The 20,794-nt window shown below is 45.4% G+C and overlaps 1 protein-coding gene across 12 annotated transcripts in view; it reads left to right on the top strand.

The window, feature by feature from the left end:
* Window positions 1-20,040, top strand: part of EYA3 (EYA transcriptional coactivator and phosphatase 3) — a 69,545-nt gene extending 49,505 nt beyond the window's left edge. For all 12 annotated transcript variants that reach the window (XM_068917586.1, XM_068917583.1, XM_068917590.1 and 9 more), the window contains 9 exons: window positions 3,913-4,052; window positions 5,437-5,520; window positions 6,419-6,508; window positions 7,680-7,738; window positions 10,384-10,544; window positions 12,145-12,259; window positions 15,047-15,168; window positions 15,448-15,548; window positions 16,365-20,040. In XM_068917586.1, the coding sequence (XP_068773687.1) occupies window positions 3,913-4,052; window positions 5,437-5,520; window positions 6,419-6,508; window positions 7,680-7,738; window positions 10,384-10,544; window positions 12,145-12,259; window positions 15,047-15,168; window positions 15,448-15,548; window positions 16,365-16,445 (953 nt within the window). In that variant the 3' untranslated portion in view covers window positions 16,446-20,040. The remainder of the gene's footprint in view (window positions 1-3,912; window positions 4,053-5,436; window positions 5,521-6,418; window positions 6,509-7,679; window positions 7,739-10,383; window positions 10,545-12,144; window positions 12,260-15,046; window positions 15,169-15,447; window positions 15,549-16,364) is intronic.
* The last annotated feature ends 754 nt before the right edge of the window (window positions 20,041-20,794 follow it).

A 20,794-nucleotide genomic window follows, 5' to 3' on the forward strand; every position in this document is an offset into this window, starting at 1 on the left:
TGATATGCTCAGGAGCACATTCTTTTTCTCCTCTCTTCCATCTGCTTCATCATGTAAACCCTTTTTCTAAATGAAAGCTGTTTTACTGTGCTCTGCCTGTGAGCAGATCTGCATATAGGCAGCATTAAGTAACCCTACACTTGTCAGGGACAGAAGATTTTAGCTGGTAACAGAAGAGATGCAGAAAATAGATTTAAAGGATTTAATTGACTATTCTAGAGAAGTTGTATCTTTGGCTGGCCTTTTCTGCTAATGTCATAGCATGCATCAACTTGCAGCAGCGTTGACTAGCATTTCCTCACCAAAAATACAATTTTCTTCCCTTAATAGGGACAAGAGCAAAGACTTACTGCTTTCTCCAGCCTCTTATGCAAGGAGTTATGAGATTGATTATAAAGTGAAATCTCTGCTGTGTGTTGCAACCTGGTAGTCTGGGGAAAAAAAATGCAGGCTTGGTTATTTAAGTTTGTTGTTTAACACCTACCCCTCCCCCACCCCCCAACTTCTGATGCTTTTTGGAAGTTTTCAATTCTGTTGTTTCAGGAGTTTTAAAGAACAGTAGTGGCTATGATAAGATCATCAACAATGAACTGGGTTTCTTGGAAGTGATTTCTATATATCCTTTTGTGCTGTGAACGAGGTTCTCAGCGAACAGTCTTTTCTATGTCTTAGCTCACCTATTCCCTTGTGGCTGGTGCATGAGTATTCGGTGTATGCTATAAGTCCTTGGTTTCTTTTGGCTGCCCAGAGAAAACAGAGTGACCCCGTAGCTGGATTCCTTGGTCATGAACAGTTGTATGTGAATATTGCTGCCTTCTTGGCTTGTCCCAGTGTCTTTATTTTCTTAATTCCTTTAACTCCTACAGCATTTTCTATTTTCTGGGTTCTGTGCCCATCCAGTCTGTGCTGAGCAGCTTCCTTTGAACATCATCGGTCTTTATTATTTTCAAGGCTCGTCTCTGAAAGCTGGATTCTGTCTGCACACTGCTTGTTAGAGGCAGATCCTTGTTATCTGTCCTGTGCTCCAAATATCGGGTGTTGCCTTGGCAAAGTCCATATTGTAGGTGAATGTCAGATTTTGAGTGCATTCAGCCCTCTCTGCCCAGAGGAGAGCTCCACGTGCAAAATTGCCTTTTGGGAAAGCTGCTGGTCTCCATCTCGGAACAAGGTGCCTGCAGATGCCTGTTTTTACCCACAGTAATAATTACAGTCTGACCTCACTAGGCCATATTCCTAGCACTGGAGCTCTTCTGCATCAAGAACTGGCACTTCTGTAAGCCCTAGGCCTTTTTTTTCCCCTCCAAAGAAAGAATACAGATGCTGGCACCAGAGGGTTTTTCTGACGCTGTGCTGAGAGTGCTGACTGGTCGGAAGTACTGGCCGGTACACTAGCTCTTACTGACTGGGCTTTTCCTTCCTGGCTAGTAGAACCTGGAAACAATTCCTTCTCCCCAGGTTCCTAAAAGAGCTATGGCACATGCCTGTAGTGCTCCCCTCCCCCCCCACCCCCCGAGGGGCCTGAGCCCTCCATTCCCTTGGGGTAGGAGGTGTTGTCCAGATCTTGCCTATCCACCTTGACTTGGCAACCAAGATACCCATTTCCAGGGGCAGGGAGCAACCGCCACCTCTTAGATGCGCTCTACTGCTGGATGCCAAAAAGGGACTTTCTACCAGGAAATGATCCATTTAAGTGTGTTTTGGTAAACTGTTGTAGTGTATCCCACATGGAAGGCTGACGGCAATGTCAACTCCTCATCAGGAATGTTGAATTTTTTTGTTCTCACAGCAGGCTGTCTTCTCTGTTATGACAACAGTGGGTGGCTAAACTTGTGGACTCAGCTATCTTAATGGTCTTGGAAAACTGGCTTATTCCTCTGCCTGCCTCCAGTGGAGGCTGACTGACTACCCAGCTGTCATAGCAGCCCCTGAGGGTTATAGTGCTAAAGAATCATGGCCTATGGAAATTGTGGTCCTGAATTGCATTCCATTTAACATGTATGTCTGTCTTCAGGTTGCATCCAGAATATCTGGAATACCCTCTACGCCTGTTGTTTGCATTTCAATTTTAAACGTGGCTGCACTTACTGAATGTTGACACACGTGGAGTCTGAAATGCAAGCCTCTGATGATTTGCCATTTGAGAACTTAAATGTTTTAACATGTGAATGTGTGAGAGCTTGTATGCGTTGGAAGATTCTCAGACAAACCTGAACTCATTTGATTTGTTTCTGTTGGCTCCTAAGAGTAGAGCCACCATGTGGTCTTCCATTTCTGTGGATCAGAGACTTTGCTGTGTCATCAAATGTCACCTTTAAGCAAGACCTTCAACAGAGGCCAGCAATTTGGTAATGAATGTCATCTGGCCTTTCTGACTCTTACCCTTGTGTGTCATGTCCCAGCAGCATCTTTGAGATGTGAGCAGTGATGTAGATTGTGGCCTCCTTGCTACGCTCTCCTTCTCATACAGCCTTCAGAGATAGTCATCCCCTTTCATTCAAGTAGAATGGTGAAGCAAAACATACAAATTGATGGTCCTGAATTCAGTGAAGTTCAAAGCATCACACGTGTTTACATTATAGGATGCTACAGATGGGTGGTGACTGACAGCACACTGTGATGTTGTAGGTGGTTCTCAGGAGCTTTCCCTCTTTAAGGAAGCAGTTGCCCTCTAATTGGTGTGTATAACAGCAGATCTATCCCTCAGTATTTTTTCTTACTTGGTTCTAAAGGCTCTAAGCAATTTATCCATTATTTTGAGGTACTGGCCAGTGCATGGTCCAGCCTTTAACCAGGGATACTCCAGTTCTACATGAATTCTTATAAGAATTGCAAAGTCTTGAGTTCAAGAGCCAGACTAAATTCAGACTCTGCTGAACTGTCTTGGTCCAGGTTCAGAAACTGGTCTGGGTCACCTTTCTGTTCCCTCTTCCTTCCTAGAATGGCCCAGAGGGTAACCCCGGACAAAGACGTGGCTGACCCTGCACCTCTCTGCCTTCCTGAGACAGTTCTGGTCCCATTTCTGAACTAGTCAGGGAGATGCCTGGAATGTTAAATCTTATCCCCGAAGTGTTAATAAAGGATTCGAGGGTATCTACCATGGTGGTCATAGTACCCTGCACCTCAAAGCATTGATTTTGTATGGTGGTGCTTTGCTCCTTCCCTGTGAAGGGTGTTCTTGCCAATAGGCTATATAATGTGTGCTTATCCCAGTAATGGCCATGGTGCTTAGCCAAGACTTCATCTCCTGCGCTAAGTACATTCCTGTCATTCCTCCTGATCTTTTGGCTAGGGCAATGTAGCTGTAGTGTGAAGTCACCATGCTATAATTTGTGTGTGGTTAATACACTCCAGATAACTTCACTCACTTACTGTTGTTTAAATGATAATCAAAAGCCGTTTTGCTGTGAAACAGGAGTAAATAGTATACGCTGAGTTGGAAATAGCACGTGTTATAGAGGGTTGCTGGACTCGGAAAAGGTGTTTGACTAGCCTGGGAAATCTGGGAAGGAAAGACATTATTAAATATTTCTTTTGTTCTCTGATTCCAGACTGATGGTTTTTGATTCTCTCTCAGGAAATATTAAGAAAAAAAATTGAAAAATAAAGCAGCTTCAGGGTAGTGAGATGTCTGAGGGTTTACAGGCCTTAGGTGGTTGCAGGGAGCTCTGTCTTTGGCCTTGTACCACAGGCAGGATGCAGTAAGTAGCTCTGAACTGGCAGGGACTTAACTGAGGAGATGGATCTGTTTTGAAATGATGGGGCAAATAAATCATGTTTTATGTTCTAGTAAAGGTTCAATGTCTATTGCTTCAATGAAGCAAGGTCACATCTTATCTTTTGCAAAGGAGGTTTGTGGCCAATGTTTGTTTTGAGACGTGAGGGGATGAGAACTGTGCGACTTCTTTCTTCTAGGAGATGCATCCACAAGTCCCTCATTGTCAAGAGCAACAGCAAGTAAAGAGTTAGATGAGCAGACAAGAAAAAACGTCCCTGGGAAAAACAGGGGTAAGAGGAAAGCAGACACCTCCTCCTCACAGGACAGTGAACTGGAGGTAAGTGGTAGTCTGATTTTCTACAGGTAGCGTTTCAGAATAGTGTGGCAGTACAAGTCCTCCCCTCTTTCTTTCCTATGGAAAACGGAAGAGAAAAATTTGGGAAACTCCCCTGACTATGTTATCCAAGAGCCAGCCCGAATGAGTTCTTCAGTGGTCCTTAAAAAGCATCACTTAAGTGCTGCTTAAAATCACAGCAGCGTCAGTGAAAGAGATGTCTGGAGGTCTCTAGTCCAGCCTTCTGCATGGCTTTGTCTAGCTGAGTCTTGAGAACCTCCAGGCTTGGAGACCTTCCACCTCTCTAGTGAGCTGTTGCAGGGCTACCACGCTCATCTGGGGAAGAAGATTTTCTTTCCCTAACCTGAATCTCCCAAGCTGCAAACTTCCCCCTTATTATATTATCTGTCACTACTGATAAGAATTTGGCTCCATCATCTCTGTGGTTGCCCTTCAAGTAGTTGTGGGGTGCTATTAGATCACCCATAATCTCCTCTTTGCCGAGATAAACTGTCCCAGCTCCTTCAGCCTCTCCACTAGACCCCAGGATGCTGACCATCTTGGTAGCCCTTTGCTGGGCCCTTTTCAGTTTCCTCACATACCTCTTGAAATGGGGATCCAATGCTGGGCCCAGTATTCCATGAGTGGCCTTCCCAGTGACAAGTAGGGTGGGACTTTCTTCCATCATCAGCTGGCCGTGCTTCTCCTAATATATTTCAGCATGCAGTTCACCTTATTCACCATGAGAGTGCACTGTTTGATTGGTATAGCACCTGGTGCCTAATACAACCTCCAGCTTCCAGGCTGGACTGATACAAGGGGTTATTCTACTCCACATGTAGAACTTTGCACTTCCTGAATTTCTTGTAGATTTTTTGGCCCATTTTTCAAAGTTATCAAAGTCCTTCTGTATTGAAACTCTGCTATTTGTCACAACAGCCAGTCCCCCTAATTTATCTTAAAAAAGGAATCTCTGATATACATTGGGGTCATTTAGCTGATGCTTCCTAGATCAAAGCATTCACAAGCAGATACACTGGATTCCTCTCTCATGCAGATAGTAAAATTTTTTACCCTGCCAGGAATCTGAAGTTCATTAACACTCTGGGCTTTTGCTTTTATAATTGGAAAAGCAAGAGAAGCTTTTGAGAAGGTTTGATCAAGAGAGTCTTACTCCAAGTGTATAGTTACACTGTAGCAGTATATAAACTCCAATGTTACACAGAAATAGTTTAATTAATAACATATTTAACCTATGGGATGAATACTGTTGTTCATATCTGTCAGAAGCATGCTGCAACTAACCACAAAATGAACCCCAAAACTGGCTCCTTTATTGTAGTAATTGGAATATCTCAACTCTAACCTGCTTTTATTCTCTACTCAGCGAGTGTTTCTGTGGGACTTGGATGAGACCATCATAATCTTCCATTCACTTCTCACAGGGTCGTATGCTCAGAAATATGGCAAGGTAATATTGTCTTTTCTGTGGAAGAAAAAACTCTATCTGTCATGCAGAAGTAAACAATCTTAGCAAAAGGAATAGAAAATGATATTTTGGATTAAATGTGTATGGTGGTGTTTTTAACTTGTTGCCCATCTAGGGAGGGAAGAACCACTAAATTTGGGTTTATACAGAACTAGGATATGAATATCGCAAACACTTCCATCCTAACAATGCAAGGCTTAAAATTTCAAACTGTCTTTATCATCTTTGGGAATTAATGAGGTCGTAGCATACAGTGAAAAGAAGTATTATTTTCTTCTCTTAAATATATTGAGATATACACAAACATTTTGTTTGGGTTGCTCCTGAAAGTGAATCAGTCCCTGCCGTGCAATACTGAAGTGTTTTGTTACGTTTTGGGTCAATGTATTACCAGAATGTGGATTTTATTTTTTTTTTTTTGCTTCAGTTGCTTAAAACTTTAGGAAGATTGTAGTTTGCACCATTGAATGATAGCAGGTGGAATTATACCATATGCAATGAAAGCCCTGTGCAACTTAACTGATCAAAAGTTTCTCACAATTTACTTTTAGCCTGTAACCAAAGTAAGCTTACATTTTCTCCCTCCCTCTCCCTCCCTCTCCCTCCCTCTCCCTCCCTCTCCCTCCCTCTCCCTCCCTCTCCCTCCCTCTCCCTCCCTCTCCCTCCCTCTCCCTCCCTCTCCCTCCCTCTCCCTCCCTCTCCCTCCCTCTCCCTCCCTCTCCCTCCCTCTCCCTCCCTCTCCCTCCCTCTCCCTCCCTCTCCCTCCCTCTCCCTCCCTCTCCCTCCCTCTCCCTCCCTCTCCCTCCCTCTCCCTCCCTCTCCCTCCCTCTCCCTCCCTCTCCCTCCCTCTCCCTCCCTCCCTCCCCCCCGCCCCCGACAGGATCCAACTCTAGTGATTGGCTCAGGTCTGTCAATGGAGGAGATGATTTTTGAAGTAGCTGATACTCACTTGTTTTTCAATGACTTGGAGGTATGTGGCAAATGTTTTTGAAAGGCAAAACATCCACGTTGCCTACTTAGAATTACACTACATTATGAGGGCAGATGGCTTCACAGCCACTTAATGCTGAAACTTAACAGTATCTCCCAAAATTGAAGAGGTTCTAAGCACAGCCAGATCGTTCTCCAGATACGTTCTTTGTTATCCAAAGTGTGAGGCATAATGTTAGTGTCCTGGAGACTTCTAGGGTCATGAACTCTCTTAGCTCTCTTACAGGTTTCTTCTTGTACCTGTTGGAATAACCTGAGTGGCTACATTGTAGTTTCATTCTGGGCTGGAAAGCACTTTGCTTTCACTGACCCTACTTTGAAAAGGAGACCTGAGACATGGGGAAGAGGATGACCTTGAGTATGTCAATTCAGAGGGCTTTGGCAAAGCCAGGTATCAGAATCCAATTTCTGACACTCAGACAGTGTATCAGTAGGTTATGTTGACTGTGTAACAACTCTGAAGGATGCACTTCGATCAAAAAGCACATTGTACACACTAAGGTGATCAGGAGTAGTCAGCATGGACTCACCAAGGGGAAGTCACGCTTAACCAACCTGAGAGCCTTCAGTGATAGAATGAGTGGCTGAGTAGATGAGGGGAGAGCAATGGATGCTGTCTACTTTTGACTCCAGTAAGGCTTTCGACACTGCCTCCCATCACATCCTTATAGGCAAGCTGAGGAAGTAGGGGCTGAAGGGCAGCGCTCAGAGGGTTGTGATCAGTGGCCCAAAGTCTAGCTGGAGGCCTGTAGCTAGCGGTGTTCCCCAGGGGTTAAGACTGGGTCCAATCCTGTTCAACTTATTCATCCATGACCTGGAAGATGGGTCCCAGGGTGCACCCTCAGTGAGTTTGTTGATGATCCAAAACCGGGAGGAGTGGCTGATACACCAAAGGGCTGTGTTGCCGTTCAGAAGGACCTCAACAGGCTGGAGAGCTGGGTGGAGAGGAACCTCACAAAGGCAAACGCAGAGCCCTGCACCTAGGGAAGAATTAGCCCCAGGCACCAGTACAGACTGCTTTCCCCCCCCCCCTTTTTTTTTTTTTTTTTAAATATCACACTCTTTTATAAGCTGTAAAATTTCACTATGTTTCTGGATTACAACTGTGGCTTTCTTTTTCTTTCTTTCATTTTTTTTTTTGTCTTAAACAGGAGTGTGACCAGGTACACATAGATGATGTGGCATCTGATGACAATGGCCAAGATTTAAGGTGGTGTACTGAGGAATGCATCAAATGTAAAGCTGATATAATCTGCTTTTTGGGGGGGACTTGCAAAACAAACTAAAGTAGAATGTGGTTAAGGAATGAGCGTTAGCATTGTGCAGGGGATAAAACTTGGCAATCAAAGTTGGCTTGCTGAATAGTTTTTCTGTCAAAACCTATGAAAGATTTAAAACTTCTGGGATTATAATGTGAATTATACTGTCCACTAGCAAACATTACCTGTGTGCTCAGTGACATGACATGGATGGACCAACACCTCAAACTTTGTTGATCTTGACCTCTGAAAGCCTCCCTACAATCTGCCCCCTGCCGTCTTGCAGGTATTGTGCAGAATTTTTTAGTGGGCATAAGATTTGCCTGCAAGATAGGTTAATTCAAACACATGGATAGGCCATTAGAGATCCATTAGAGGTTTTAATTTACCCACACTGACATCAGCTAGGGGCACATGAGATCAGCTTTCTCGGGACACCGTGCCTGGAAACAAGAGGCACAAACGTTATTACATGTTGTGCCAGCTAGTTTAGTTCTTCAGCTACTTGTGCCTAAGCAATTGCCTCCGCCACCCTGACCAGGGAAGGGGGTGGGTCATCTGAAAGTTTGTGGAAATGTAGCGGCCTCAAAAGTAGGTGACAAGTGAGAAGTGGCCACTTTACACTAACTGTGCTCCTATGTTTGTAGGTGAGCTGTCATGCACTAGCCCAAAGAAATCGCTTGTGCAAGTCTGTATAGAGCTTATTGCCACATATTTTCTTCCTGTGGTTTTCAAGCTTCACTTTAAAGAAGGTGAACTTTTCATCCCAGCTTTGTGTTTGTCTTTGAGACAGTATTAAGACAAAATGAGAATGGCTTTGCTTTAAAAGGAGGGTGACAGCTGTTTGGTGATGTCCCTCAGGTGTTTATGCTATTGAATTCTTTAAATGTCATTGTTGACAAAAACAAGGTTTGGAATATTTGGGGCACCAAGAGGTAGGCAAGGCCCATGATAGTGTTTACTTGATGCAGTCAAAGTATGAAGTTTCACCAAAAGATCTATAGGATGACAGTGACAGTGTTTATAGTAGCATTTCACAGAATCACAGAATCGTTTAGGTTGGAAGGGACCTCTGGAGATCAGCTAGTCCAACCTCCCTGCCCCAGCAGGGTCACCTAGAGCATATTGCCCAGGATCACATCCAGACGGCTTTTGAATATCTCCAGCGAAGGAGACTCCACCACCTCTCTGGGCAACCTGTTCCAATGCTCTGTCACCCTCACAGTGAAGAAGTTTTTTCTCAGGTTCAGATGGAACTTCCTGTGGTTCAGTTTCTGCCCGTTGCCTCTTGTCCTGTTGCTGGGCACCACGGAGAAGAGACTGGCCTCATCCTCTTGACACTCCCCCTTCAGATACTTGTACACATTGATGAGATCCCCTGTCAGTCTTCTCTTCTCCAGGCTCAACAGGCCCAGCTCTTGCAGTCTTTCTTCATAGGAGAGGTGCTCCAGCCCTCTAATCATCTTGGTAGCCCTCCGCTGGACTCTCTCCAGGAGTGCCATGTCTCTCTTGTACTGGGGTGTACTGGGGAGCCCAGAACTGAGTGCACACTGAGCATGGAATGCCTACCCAATCCTTGAGGAAAAACAGATCACCATTCTCAGATGCAGAATCTGAGCATAACCCCAATCCTAGATGATTTTATTTTTCACTTTTACAGAACTTTACCAAAACATTGCAGTGTAACAAAAGTAAATTGAGGGCCAAAAGGTTAAAAGTAAATCTGATGTTCAAAAATAAATGATAAAAATATGAAGTATCTCTTTCAGGAAGCAGAGATGTGAAAAGATATGACCTTGTACATGAATTGGGGAAGGCTTTCGTTACAAAGGGAGATGTAGAGTTATGTTTGGGACTGTCCTAGAAGACAGGATAAGCCAACTGAAGAGCTCACTCTTGCTAAATGGGCTCCCCCACCCTTGTCAGGACCCAGCTGTGCATTACTGCTGCCTATCTGGAATCAGCTCAGGTTTTGATTGACCCTGTGTGAGCTGATTGTGTACCCTGTCGCGGGGCTGGAGGATAGTTTTCTGCTGCCTTAGTTAGACCTTTCCATGAGCCATTTCAGCTAAGAATCGCCTGTCTATGGGTGGGGGGAAATATTGGGCAAAGGGAACGTGATGGAGCTTGCTGCAGTCATGAGCTGGTAAATCAGCTTATCTGCTTGTGGAGCTGCAGCTGCGCTCTCCAAAGAAGCAGATACTACGTTTGAAATGTAATACTGGCATTTATCATGGTAGGGATGAGAGAGAGGTTAGTAGAACAATGTTCTATATTGTGGAGAAGTGAGTAGTCAAAGAGCAAAGGAAGGCTGTGTAGTGGAAGGTGTGAAAGAGGAGTTGAATCAATACATGCCAATGCATGTTAAGAGATTCTGAACTGCTGTTTAGAGTCAGCAGCAAGTGGAGTTGGCTATTAGAGTACATTTTTCAGAGAAGTCAGTCTCCACTGTCAGTGGTATAATGTTAGTTGTGCAGAGTTCCTCTCCCTAGGGTTTTTCTAGCTGCTGTCAGAGCTGAAGTCTGCAAGCCAGCCAGAAACACTGTAGTGATCCTGCTGCTGTTGCACATGTAACAGATCTGGTTTTCTGAAACAGCAACTACAATTTCTCCACGGATGGCTTCAGCGGCTCAGGAAGTAATGCAAATCACAGCTCCTCAGTTGGCGTCCAGGGTGGAGTGGACTGGATGAGAAAACTGGCATTCCGCTACCGCAGGGTACGAGAGATCTATGACAAATATAAAAGTAACGTTGGAGGTGAGTGTTCACATACACTGATATCTGACCGCTAAATGGCATTCTCCTAATGCTAAAAAAGACCAAGTCTCCATGGAATATAAGAGGAATTTAATCAACTGGTTCTTCTATTTCTGAATTCAGTGGGCACATACAATTTCCAAGGGATGTTACAAGAAATATGCAAGCAGTACTTCTTACAAAACTGAATGGCAGTCCAGTGCGGTCTACAAGTTATCATGTAGACAGAGGCAATGGGTCAGTCCTATATTTAAGAGAATGATTTGATGCTACTTTTGTATGAAAGACTACGTACCACTCTTCTTAAAATGAACCTAAATGGCTATATATTGCTCTTCCTAGAAGGACTTGGCAAGCCTTTTCACCTGTGTCTTCACAAAATCTATATTTTGATGTGCCATTGCCAAGAAATAGTATCCACTCTTCTGGCTGGTGTGCTCGCAATTTGGTGTGACTTCTATAAAGTCTGTTTGCAAAGTCACTTGAATCCTTCTTCAGATTTTGCCTCCCTTCCAATGCCAGAGCAGTAATAATGCTGCAGACCACAGCCTTATCCCACAGATATCAAATATAAATGATGGTGCTGTTTAGTCCAAGTCTTGGCATTGAGGGCCCTAGGAATGGGGAACAGCTGGAACAGTCACCTGACTGGATGACTTAGCCTGGTACGTTGTGCGTTTGAGTACCCTTTAGCCTATGCAAAACAAGTTGGATATAACATTTTCTTGGTTATATTTTCTTACATGCAGGGTGATCAAAATTGCCACTTTCAGCCTTAAAAATCTTTTAACATTAGCCTGTATTTCAGAATGCCACAATTACCTCAATTCTGGTAGGGATCAGCATTGTTACTCCACGCTTTTACATATGGCAAACCTGGATGCAGAGTTTTTCAGGAGCTCTATAAGGCCACATAGTAAATCAGCTGGCAGCACAGCCCAGAATTAATCCCTCATGTAGCCGCATTTTCAGAGGGCTACTATACTTCAGGGGTATAGTGAGGAGAGCTGGGGCAGGAGTGAGGAGGGGGGGGTTCTTTTTGCATGGCTGGAAATTGGGTGGAAACAGTTCAGACTCAAGATGCTCATTTATTGTTGAGTTGTATTTAATAATGGGAGCAGGTTTGGGTGTGTAGTCTCTGCTGTTTTTTAAGTTCTGGCTGCTTCTAGTTTGGAATTGGATGCTTTCAGACAATGGTATCTAAAAGGCATTAAAATGGGAAAAGTCCTCAGGCAGGTGCTGAGCAGAAAGTCGGAATGGTAGTTCCTCTGTTGTCTGCATCCTCTGATAACGTCTATGATCATGAGTGTTTTGTACAAAAGAAATGCAGTTCATTGGGTGTATCCTAAGAAATGGTTTTGAAATAGAGAAAAATATTCTGCCCCATTCTCCACAGGCAGAATCACAGATTGGTGTCTAGGCTCATCTGTATGACTGGAAGTTGATTCCTCCCATTGTCTTGCGACAGTCTCAGGTGTCATCTGACTTCAGTACAGTGTTACTTATTGCAGAATGCTGGCAGCTGTTAGATTGAGCTATCGCCATCTCTGTATTAGATTTACTAACTTAACTGAGAAAACTCATGTTGCCTCCATTGCAGGCCTTCTTAGCCCGCAGAAGAGAGAAGCTCTGCAACGACTAAGGACTGATATAGAAGTGCTAACAGATTCCTGGCTAGAAACTGCGTTAAAGTCCCTGCTACTTATACAGTCCAGGTATGGAAACTGAAAACGTGAGTGTGTTGCTTTCGCAGCCATTCTTCTCACTTAAATTTGCGTATAGTGCTACGTTGCAGCAATGTTCCTGTAAAATATCACAGGTATTGCTTGTCACAGGTAATGGGAAACAAAGTGAATGGGTGCAGGAACTCCACTCTTTGGGATCGCTTTGGGATTTTGCTACTGCAACATCTGTCAATAGGAAGGTCCGTTTAATACGACTACACTTGCAAAATTGCACTTCTGCAGGAAAATTGCTGTTCTGCTGGAATTTCCAGAACTGAATCACAGAATCACGGAATGGCCGAGGTTGGAAGGGACCTCTGGAGATCAGCTAGTCCAAACCCCCCTGCTCAAGCAGGGTCACCTAGAGCACATTGCACAGGATTGTATCCAGATAGCTTTTGAATATCTCCAAGGATGGAGACTCCACAGCCCCTCTGGGCAACCTGTCCCAGTGCTCTGTCAACCTCACAGTGAAGAAGTTTTTCCTCAGTTTCAGATGGAACTTCCTGTGGTTCAGTTTGTACCCAGTGCTTCTCGTCCTGTCGCTGGGCACCACTGAAAAGAGTCTGGCTCCATCCTCTTTACACGCTCCCTTCGGATGTTTATATGCATTGATGAGATCCTCCCCTCAGTCGTCTCTTCTCTAGGCTGAACGGTTGCAGCTCTCTCAGCCTTTCTTCACATGAGAGATGCTCTAGACCCTTCATCATCTTAGAAGCCCTCCGCTGGACTTGCTCCAGTAGCCCCTTGTCTCTCTTGTCCTGAGGAGCCCAGAACTGGACACAGGACTCGAGGTGGGGCCTCACCAGGGCTGAGGAGAGGGCAAGGATCACCTTCCTCGACCTGCTGACAACGCTCTTCCTGATGCAAACCAAGTTACCCTTGGCCTTCTTGGCCACAAGGGCACATTGGTGGCCCATGTTCAACTTGTCCACCAGCACTCCCAGGTCCTTCTCTGCAGAGCTACTTTCCAGCAGGTCAGCCCCCAGCCTGTACTGGTGCCTGGGGCTAATTCTTCCCTAGGTGCAGGGCTCTGCGTTTGCCTTTGTGAGGTTCCTCTCCACCCAGCTCTCCAGCCTGTTGAGGTCCTTCTGAACGGCAACACAGCCCTTTGGTGTATCAGCCACTCCTCCCGGTTTTGGATCATCAACAAACTCACTGAGGGTGCACCCTGGGACCCATCTTCCAGGTCATGGATGAATAAGTTGAACGGGATTGGACCCAGTCTTAACCCCTGGGGAACACCGCTAGCTACAGGCCTCCAGCTAGACTTTGGGCCACTGATCACAACCCTCTGAGCGCTGCCCTTCAGCCACTTGTCAGTCCACCTCACTGTCTGCTCCTCTAGCCCCTGCTTCCTCAGCTTGCCTATAAGGATGTGATGGGAGGCAGTGTCGAAAGCCTTACTGGAGTCAAAAGTAGACAGCATCCATTGCTCTCCCCTCATCTACTCAGCCACTCATTCTATCACTGAAGGCTCTCAGGTTGGTTAAGCGTGACTTCCCCTTGGTGAGTCCATGCTGACTACTCCTGATCACCTTCTTATCCTTGATATGCTTGGAAATGGCATCCAGGGTGAGCTGCTCCATCACCTTTCCAGGGATCGAGGTAAGACCGACAGGCCTGTAGTTCCCTGGATCCTCCTTATTGCCCTCTCTGAAGACTGGAGTGACGTTAGCTTTCTTCCCGTCCTCAGGCACCTCTCCTGATCGCCGTGACCTTTCCAAGATGATGGAGAGTGGCCTTGCAATGACATCAGCCAGCTCCGTCAGCACTCATGGGTCCATCCCATCAGGGCCCATGGACTTGTGTATGTCCAGTTTGCTTAAGTCATCATTTGGTATTTGAACTTCTTATTCTTCTGTCAGGAAGACAAGCCCAAGAGCTTCTTGGCAAGAAATTGGCAAAGCCTTCAGGGCGAGTTGCCGAAGCTGAGAAACTCAGTATGGAGCCACCCTAGCCCCAGCTACTTTGAGGTTGTGACGTTCAACTGACTCCCACCACCTTTCAGACTCCAGCAGCCAGAAACCCCAGGCCATTGGGTACTGTAGGGAACTGAACACTGTTGCTTCTTCTCTGACATTGCACTCGTTAGGGGCTTATCATCTTCTCTTACATTACAGTGATGTATTTTTGAATGAATTCAAAGAACTTTCTGTTCTTGAAGATCTCAGAATAGCCCTCACTATGTTGAAAGAGGCTGATCTTTTTCTGCTGATGTAAATTACTGTCACCTTAAACAGGGTTTGCTGAGTTTTATGTTGTCTGAAATAGTGTTTTCTCCCCAAAAGCAGTTATCCAAAGTCCAAATGAGTCATTCCCTACAGTTCTCCCAGACCCTGAAGAAGAGGGGCCTTTGTTGGGTTTGCTGTATGGACACCTGCTATGGTGTTATTAGGTCAGTGACTAGTATAAATTCATCTAAACAACTAAAAAGAGAAGGTCATAGCGATAGAAAAGGCTCAGGTTCCTCTAAAAGGTACAAAGTACAACTGGCATGGCAGAAGAGATGGTTATTATGTTCTTGTGTGCGCATACATCCATATGTAAAGGGATGACAGAGTCAAAGGAAAGGGTTTTGTAGTTTTTGCTTCCTCTGAGCAGTTGTCAAAGAAAAAAATTATATCAAAATCTTGGCCTGAAAAGGTTCTGGAAAGCAGGGAAGCAAAGTGCATGGTGTTTTGGAAAGCCGAGCAGCTGCCCCAGAGCAGTTCTTTGCACCACTGGACGTGGAAGCTCTTTTTAGAAGTGTGACTCTCTTCTTTTCTTTTCTTTTAGAAAAAACTGTGTGAACATCCTGATCACAACCACCCAGCTGGTGCCAGCTCTTGCCAAAGTTCTCCTCTATGGATTGGGTGAAGTGTTCCCCATTGAAAATATTTATAGTGCTACAAAAATAGGTAAGGGGTTGTGCTGAGTATCTAGTACTGAGGTGTCTCTTGTCGGTTAGCTGGGATTTTTACGTAGGAAACAGGATTTCACAGATGAGCTGCCCCTTATGGTTGCTTTGATCTAGCTGGCCACGTTAATTGTAGTAGTGCTGGCATCACAAGCCAAAATGGGTGTCCTCCCGTTCCCAATAAGACCATAATGTGTTCTTGTACTGGGAAGAAGGGACCTGTTCAGCCCTCTGTTACGCTCTGCCTAAGGGAGATTATAATGGAATTGTCTTTTGGCAGGTAAAGAGAGCTGTTTTGAAAGGATCGTGTCACGATTTGGAAAGAAGGTCACCTATGTGGTAATTGGAGATGGGCGTGATGAAGAGGTTGCAGCTAAGCAGGTGGGTGTCTGAATCTACAGACTGGGATGTGGGTTGATGCAAGGGGCTTTCTTTCTAGGGCTCTATCTTCCGGCCAGGAGCAGCTAGTGGGGATTTTGCCTTTGATGCAGAAGAGATCTTTCACTGCATTAAGATGGGGAATTATCTGGCTCTTGATGGTTGTATGTTTCTATTTTGCTCTTGTTTAGGTTTGCAGTTGATGTCTATTTGTCGTCTGCTAGTGTGGCACTGTCCCTGTAAAACAGTGTCTTGATGTTATCATGGAATGAGGCTATCATTCAATATAATTCCGTTTCTCTGAAGCACTGAATGAGCCAGGACTCGATTGCCAGCAGTCAGATCGGTAGACAATACCTACCATTTGTCTGAATTACGAGCCAGGAGCAAACAATTTGAACAGACCTGAACAGGTTTCCAGTCATGCTAATTGAAGGCAGTGTAGTGCACAGACTGCTGCCAGGACAGTGTCTCTGCAGGCTTCACCCTATCATGTGGCAGTGTAGTCATCTACACAGATTTCCTGGGAGCCCTGCAAAGGCTTTCGTCTGTGCAGCAGCAGCTCACAGCCAGGCACTGAGAATGCCATCCCAAATGTGCAGAGCAGCTGACAGCCAGTGATGGTGCCTGTCATAAACAGATGTGCACATGAGACGGACTTCTGGTATCAACATGCATATGGCTGGGATAAATTCTGAACGTGGTATGCTCAGATAGTGCTGTCTCAAAGGCTGTATTGCTTAGCTCTACAGATGTATCTTGACTACTTAGCTGTAAAATCTCTCTGATAAAACTGACTTTGTCATCTTTTTGTTACAGCACAACATGCCTTTCTGGAGGATCACAAATCATGCAGACCTTGTGTCCCTTCACCAAGCCCTTGAATTAGACTTCCTGTAAGAGGCTGGAGCAAAGGCATAACTGCAGCTCCTACAAGCCCTCTCTGTCACTGAGGAGGCAGAAATCTCATACGTTTGGGGACTCACTTTTCAGCTTGATGAAGAAAACATAGCTAATGCCAATTGTACACTAGAAAGTGATATCAGGTCACTTCCTCAGGAGCACAGGCCCTATCAAGTACAAAGGTGTTGTATAAAGAAGCACTGGACTCGTTGCTAGAGCTTATCTGAAGAAGAGACTTATGGAAGCCAGCTGAATTCTTCTAGCAGGTAGTCTCTAGAGAGGTAATACAGTAGCGGAAATGTTTGTAAGAGCCTTCTCCTTTCTAATCAACTTAGTTATAGAACCCAAGTAAATACAAAACCTTATTTTTATAGAAAAATACTGATGGCAGAGCTGAACCTACTTTGTTTCACAAAGCCAAAAAGAGCTATGTTTTTTTCCATGGGAAATATTAATGAAAATGTCAAAAATACCTCTGTTGCTGTGAAATGTGTCCTCTCTCCTTCCCTGGGTGTTCAAAGCAGTTAATTTATTACAATTTCCTTGCATTGTTTCTGCAACACGGGATTACTGGAAAATAGAGAAGGGAATGTTTCTGGAATAATAAGTAGTTCCTTGTAGAGGAAAGTACTGGTGTTCCTAGTTATCCCATTGGTTTCTAGTCAATGTGTGCACACTGCACATGGCCCCAAGCTCTATTTACAAGCAGATCACTGAATTCCGCCTATCCATTATCTACACTGTAGATTGCACAGATTTTCCCTGCAAGGGAGAAGGAAACTACTTGTGAATATTACATACAGTAGAGCACTATTGCAGACAGTGCTCAGATGTTGGCCCTGGAATAATTCAAGAGAGAACTAAAGCCTCATGAATGTTATAAAGAAGAGTATGGTAATTAACCTTCACCTCGGCTTTCCTGGTTCCATTTGTGCGAGTGAGTTCCTTTAAGTAGAATCAGGTTTGATTTTTCTTGTATTCTTCTTTGCATTAGCCTAACTACATAGTTAGAAACAATTGAAATAAAACCCTTGTTAAGAGGGACTTAATTTTCTAGGACACTGTGACTTGGCAGCCTGGAGCACACTGGCCATAGGACTGATGGTTACACTGATTTTTCTGCTACCATCTCAGAAAAAAAAAATATGCTGGAGTTAGTGAACTGCAGTACCACTAGCCAGAAATAGCCAGCTGGAGACTTGGGACTGGCATGGGGAGCTTGAGTCAGACTGGTTTTGGTGCCAGAGCAGGCTTGGTTCAGTGGTATCTGCCTGCTCCCTGTGCCCTAATAGCATCAAATTAGCAGGTGTCTGAGGTTTTTGTGCAGAGGACAGACGTCTTCTGATTCCCACCATGTGCTTCTGCTTTTTGTGCTGAGCCAAGCACAGCTGCACCCAAACCATTCCAGACTTCTAGTCTCTGGCCTGGGGTCACCCATCTGGGACCCATGGGGGACTGGTCTGAAAGGCCTGGCATTTTGCTCTGAGGAGGACACTGACCCAGTTAGGCTATGCCTGCAGAAGCATGTGATGTATTTGCCTCATTTTATACTGTTAATTACTGTTAATTCCTATCAGTGCTTGGGGATTTGCTGGCAGCTCTGGCACTAGAGCTTGGACCATCGGAGCACATGCTCTGGCATGAAGGAGTGAGTGTTGTTACTTGAATGTCTGTGCCTGTCCTGGCTCCCATCGCTACCAGTGAGATGGCGCTTATAGCAGGTGGTTTGGATCCCCAGAGCTAATTGGCAGGACACAGAGGGCTTTGTACTGAATGTTCATAGCTTCAGTTTTGGTTTGGGGGGAGAGAAACAAAAATAGTTTCTCAAAGATGCTTACAGGAGTCCTGAGAGCAGTCTGCTTTTTCATCCAGCTCCTTGCTGGGTGTTGGCCTTGTGCTCTTATTTCAGGCAGAGACTCTGTATCTGCACATTTTCCCAGGAAATCTCAGCTTCAGGAGCATGCCCTGTATGTAGAAGCTGCTGTCTGTGGGCAGCCTAACATCTCCTCCTGTTAGAAACTGGAGGAACCAATTTCTGTGGCCAGTGTTACTGAACAGCTCATTCAGGGGGATTTCTTGTGCTTTCACTGATAGCTGTAGCTCCACTCGCAGCCTTCTGGCCCAGCAGTAGCCCCTGGAGCAATCTCGGGATGTGCTCGAGTGAACAGCAGTACAATTTGAGCAAAAGCACAAGCTGGAGCATGCTAGGCAGATGAAGTGCATGTTCTCCCATATATCTCATGTACAGGGTGGAGAGATCAGGTATGGGTGTCCCCAGGGTGCTGGGGGGAGTCTGTGCAGGTGTGTGCTGGAAGGATGTTTCACAGCAGGGTGGGCCCCATGCAGAGCAGAGGACGAGAGATGCTACAGGGCCACAGCTTCCTTACTCCTGGACCATAGTCTAGTTCATTTGAGGTCCCCGTAAAGGCTAGTTACCATGTCAGTCCCAGAGACAGTCTGGGAGGAGGTGGGCCGTGTGCAACCACATCAGTTCTGTGGGTCTCATATGTTATCAGAAGATCAGGACTTCTTTCTTTGAAGTTGCAGAAGAGTCTGTGCTGGTTCCCAAACATCTTGCTGAGGGTCCCCAGCCCATCCAGAGGCTCCTGTAAGTGTTCTTGTGCAATGTTTCAGCCTCTGCAACAGCCTCTTCAGAGCAAATGTCTTATACTCTAGCAAGCTTAACTTTGGGATTGAAACCTGTGCCTTAACCTCTCACTGTCTGGCTTGGGCAAGTGTCTCCTTTGCTTCATTAACTGTCCGAAGTAGCTTGCAGGGGAGAGCCTCGCTGGCCTACACTGGAGGTGGGATGTGTTTTGCCCAGGTGCTCACAGCAAGTGCTGGAACTGAAGTACCAAGCAGCCTGGCAGCCAGCAGGCTTTGCTTTATGTTTGTTCACTTCAAAATGTTTTAAGGAAATTTTAAAATGTCAGCAAAATTTTAGCTGAGTGAAACTATTGCAGCCAGTGACATTTCATACTGATATTTATACGATGTCTCCTTGAATGTATATAAAATACTTTTCTAAGAGGAGGTTGATGGTACATTTCTGTGTTTATGTTAAATAAAGGTTAACCTGACTATTTTATTTTTTCCTCTGCTGGCTGACTAAGAATTTCCCTGTCTCTGAGGTGTCAGGAACAGCATCTTTAGGCAAGGATTGATTTGCTTCTTTGTCTCTTTGCTCTCCCATTGTTTCCGATCTGGCTGTAGCTGAACTGATGGCAGATCTGAATAGCCAAATAACAGACCAAGGCCTTCCCTGGCCTATGGTGCTCACTCTGAGCCTGCCTGGGTGCTGAACAGGCAGCCTCTGCCCTCACCTTGAGCTTAAGTTTTAAGATGTGATCCAGTAATATTTGCTGCCTCCAAGAGCCCTGGTGGAAATGGCTGTGTTGGCTTTTGGACTGGAGCATCACAGAAAGCAGAAGGCCCCACCTGAGCCCACAGCAGTGTAAAAATGTCACCGTCCGCAGCAGGAGAGGAGTGAACAGGAGGGCATTACTGGCTGTGGATCCTTCAACTGTTCGTGTTCTGTGTAATGGGAACTGTCCTATGAACTGGAAAAAAATAAAGTCTTTATTTTCTATAATCTCCTGTCTGTTCTCTGACAACGCTGCAGTCAGTTTCTGTCCTGGGTGAGGTCCCAGGCCCTCAGCTGGATCCAGGGTGACCGTGCTGGTGCCCTTGGTCCCAGCACAGCATTGACGCTGGCAGCAGCAAGTGGCCTTCTGCTCCCCTCAGGAGTCCTCGAGGAGACGTTGGTGGCAGTAACGTTTTTGATTGGGCAGTGGCAACCAGGGTGTGGGCAGCAAGTCAGATGCAAACCCTGGCTTTTTCTTTTGCCCAGGGCTGACAAACAGCATTCATCCCAAAGCAGTTACAGGGCTGTGGATGTTGGTGTCCTTTGCCAGCACCAAGCTGAGTGTGGACTGCCTGCAAGGCACTGTGTTTCCCTGTGACAGACATGAGGCCTTCAGGGACCAGCCAGACTTTGCTCCAGAGAACCTCACCCGGGTTGGGGGGGTCCTGTTTCTTTCATGCCTAAGCCCAACCTGCCCAGGCAGTGATGTCTGCCCCAGCACTCTTAGTGTAATGCCCATGACAATTGTGTCATGGTTCATTTGGCTCTCTCAAATTTACAGGACAATGGGCTGTTCAGGTGAGCTGATATATTTGTACTGTCCAGCTCAGAATTTTGGCCTGTACCCTCCCTTGTGGTCATTTGAGTTAATGCGCAAGAACTAGCTTCCTTTCAAAGCCTTTTGTCTTAGATGTTAATGAGCATTTACTTGTAAACTGGCAAAGATAGCAGATCTTAGTCCTTTTTTTTTTTTTTTTTTTTT

Source organism: Struthio camelus, chromosome 23 (assembly GCF_040807025.1).
Source record: "Struthio camelus isolate bStrCam1 chromosome 23, bStrCam1.hap1, whole genome shotgun sequence".
Classification (NCBI taxonomy): Eukaryota; Metazoa; Chordata; class Aves; order Struthioniformes; family Struthionidae; genus Struthio; species Struthio camelus.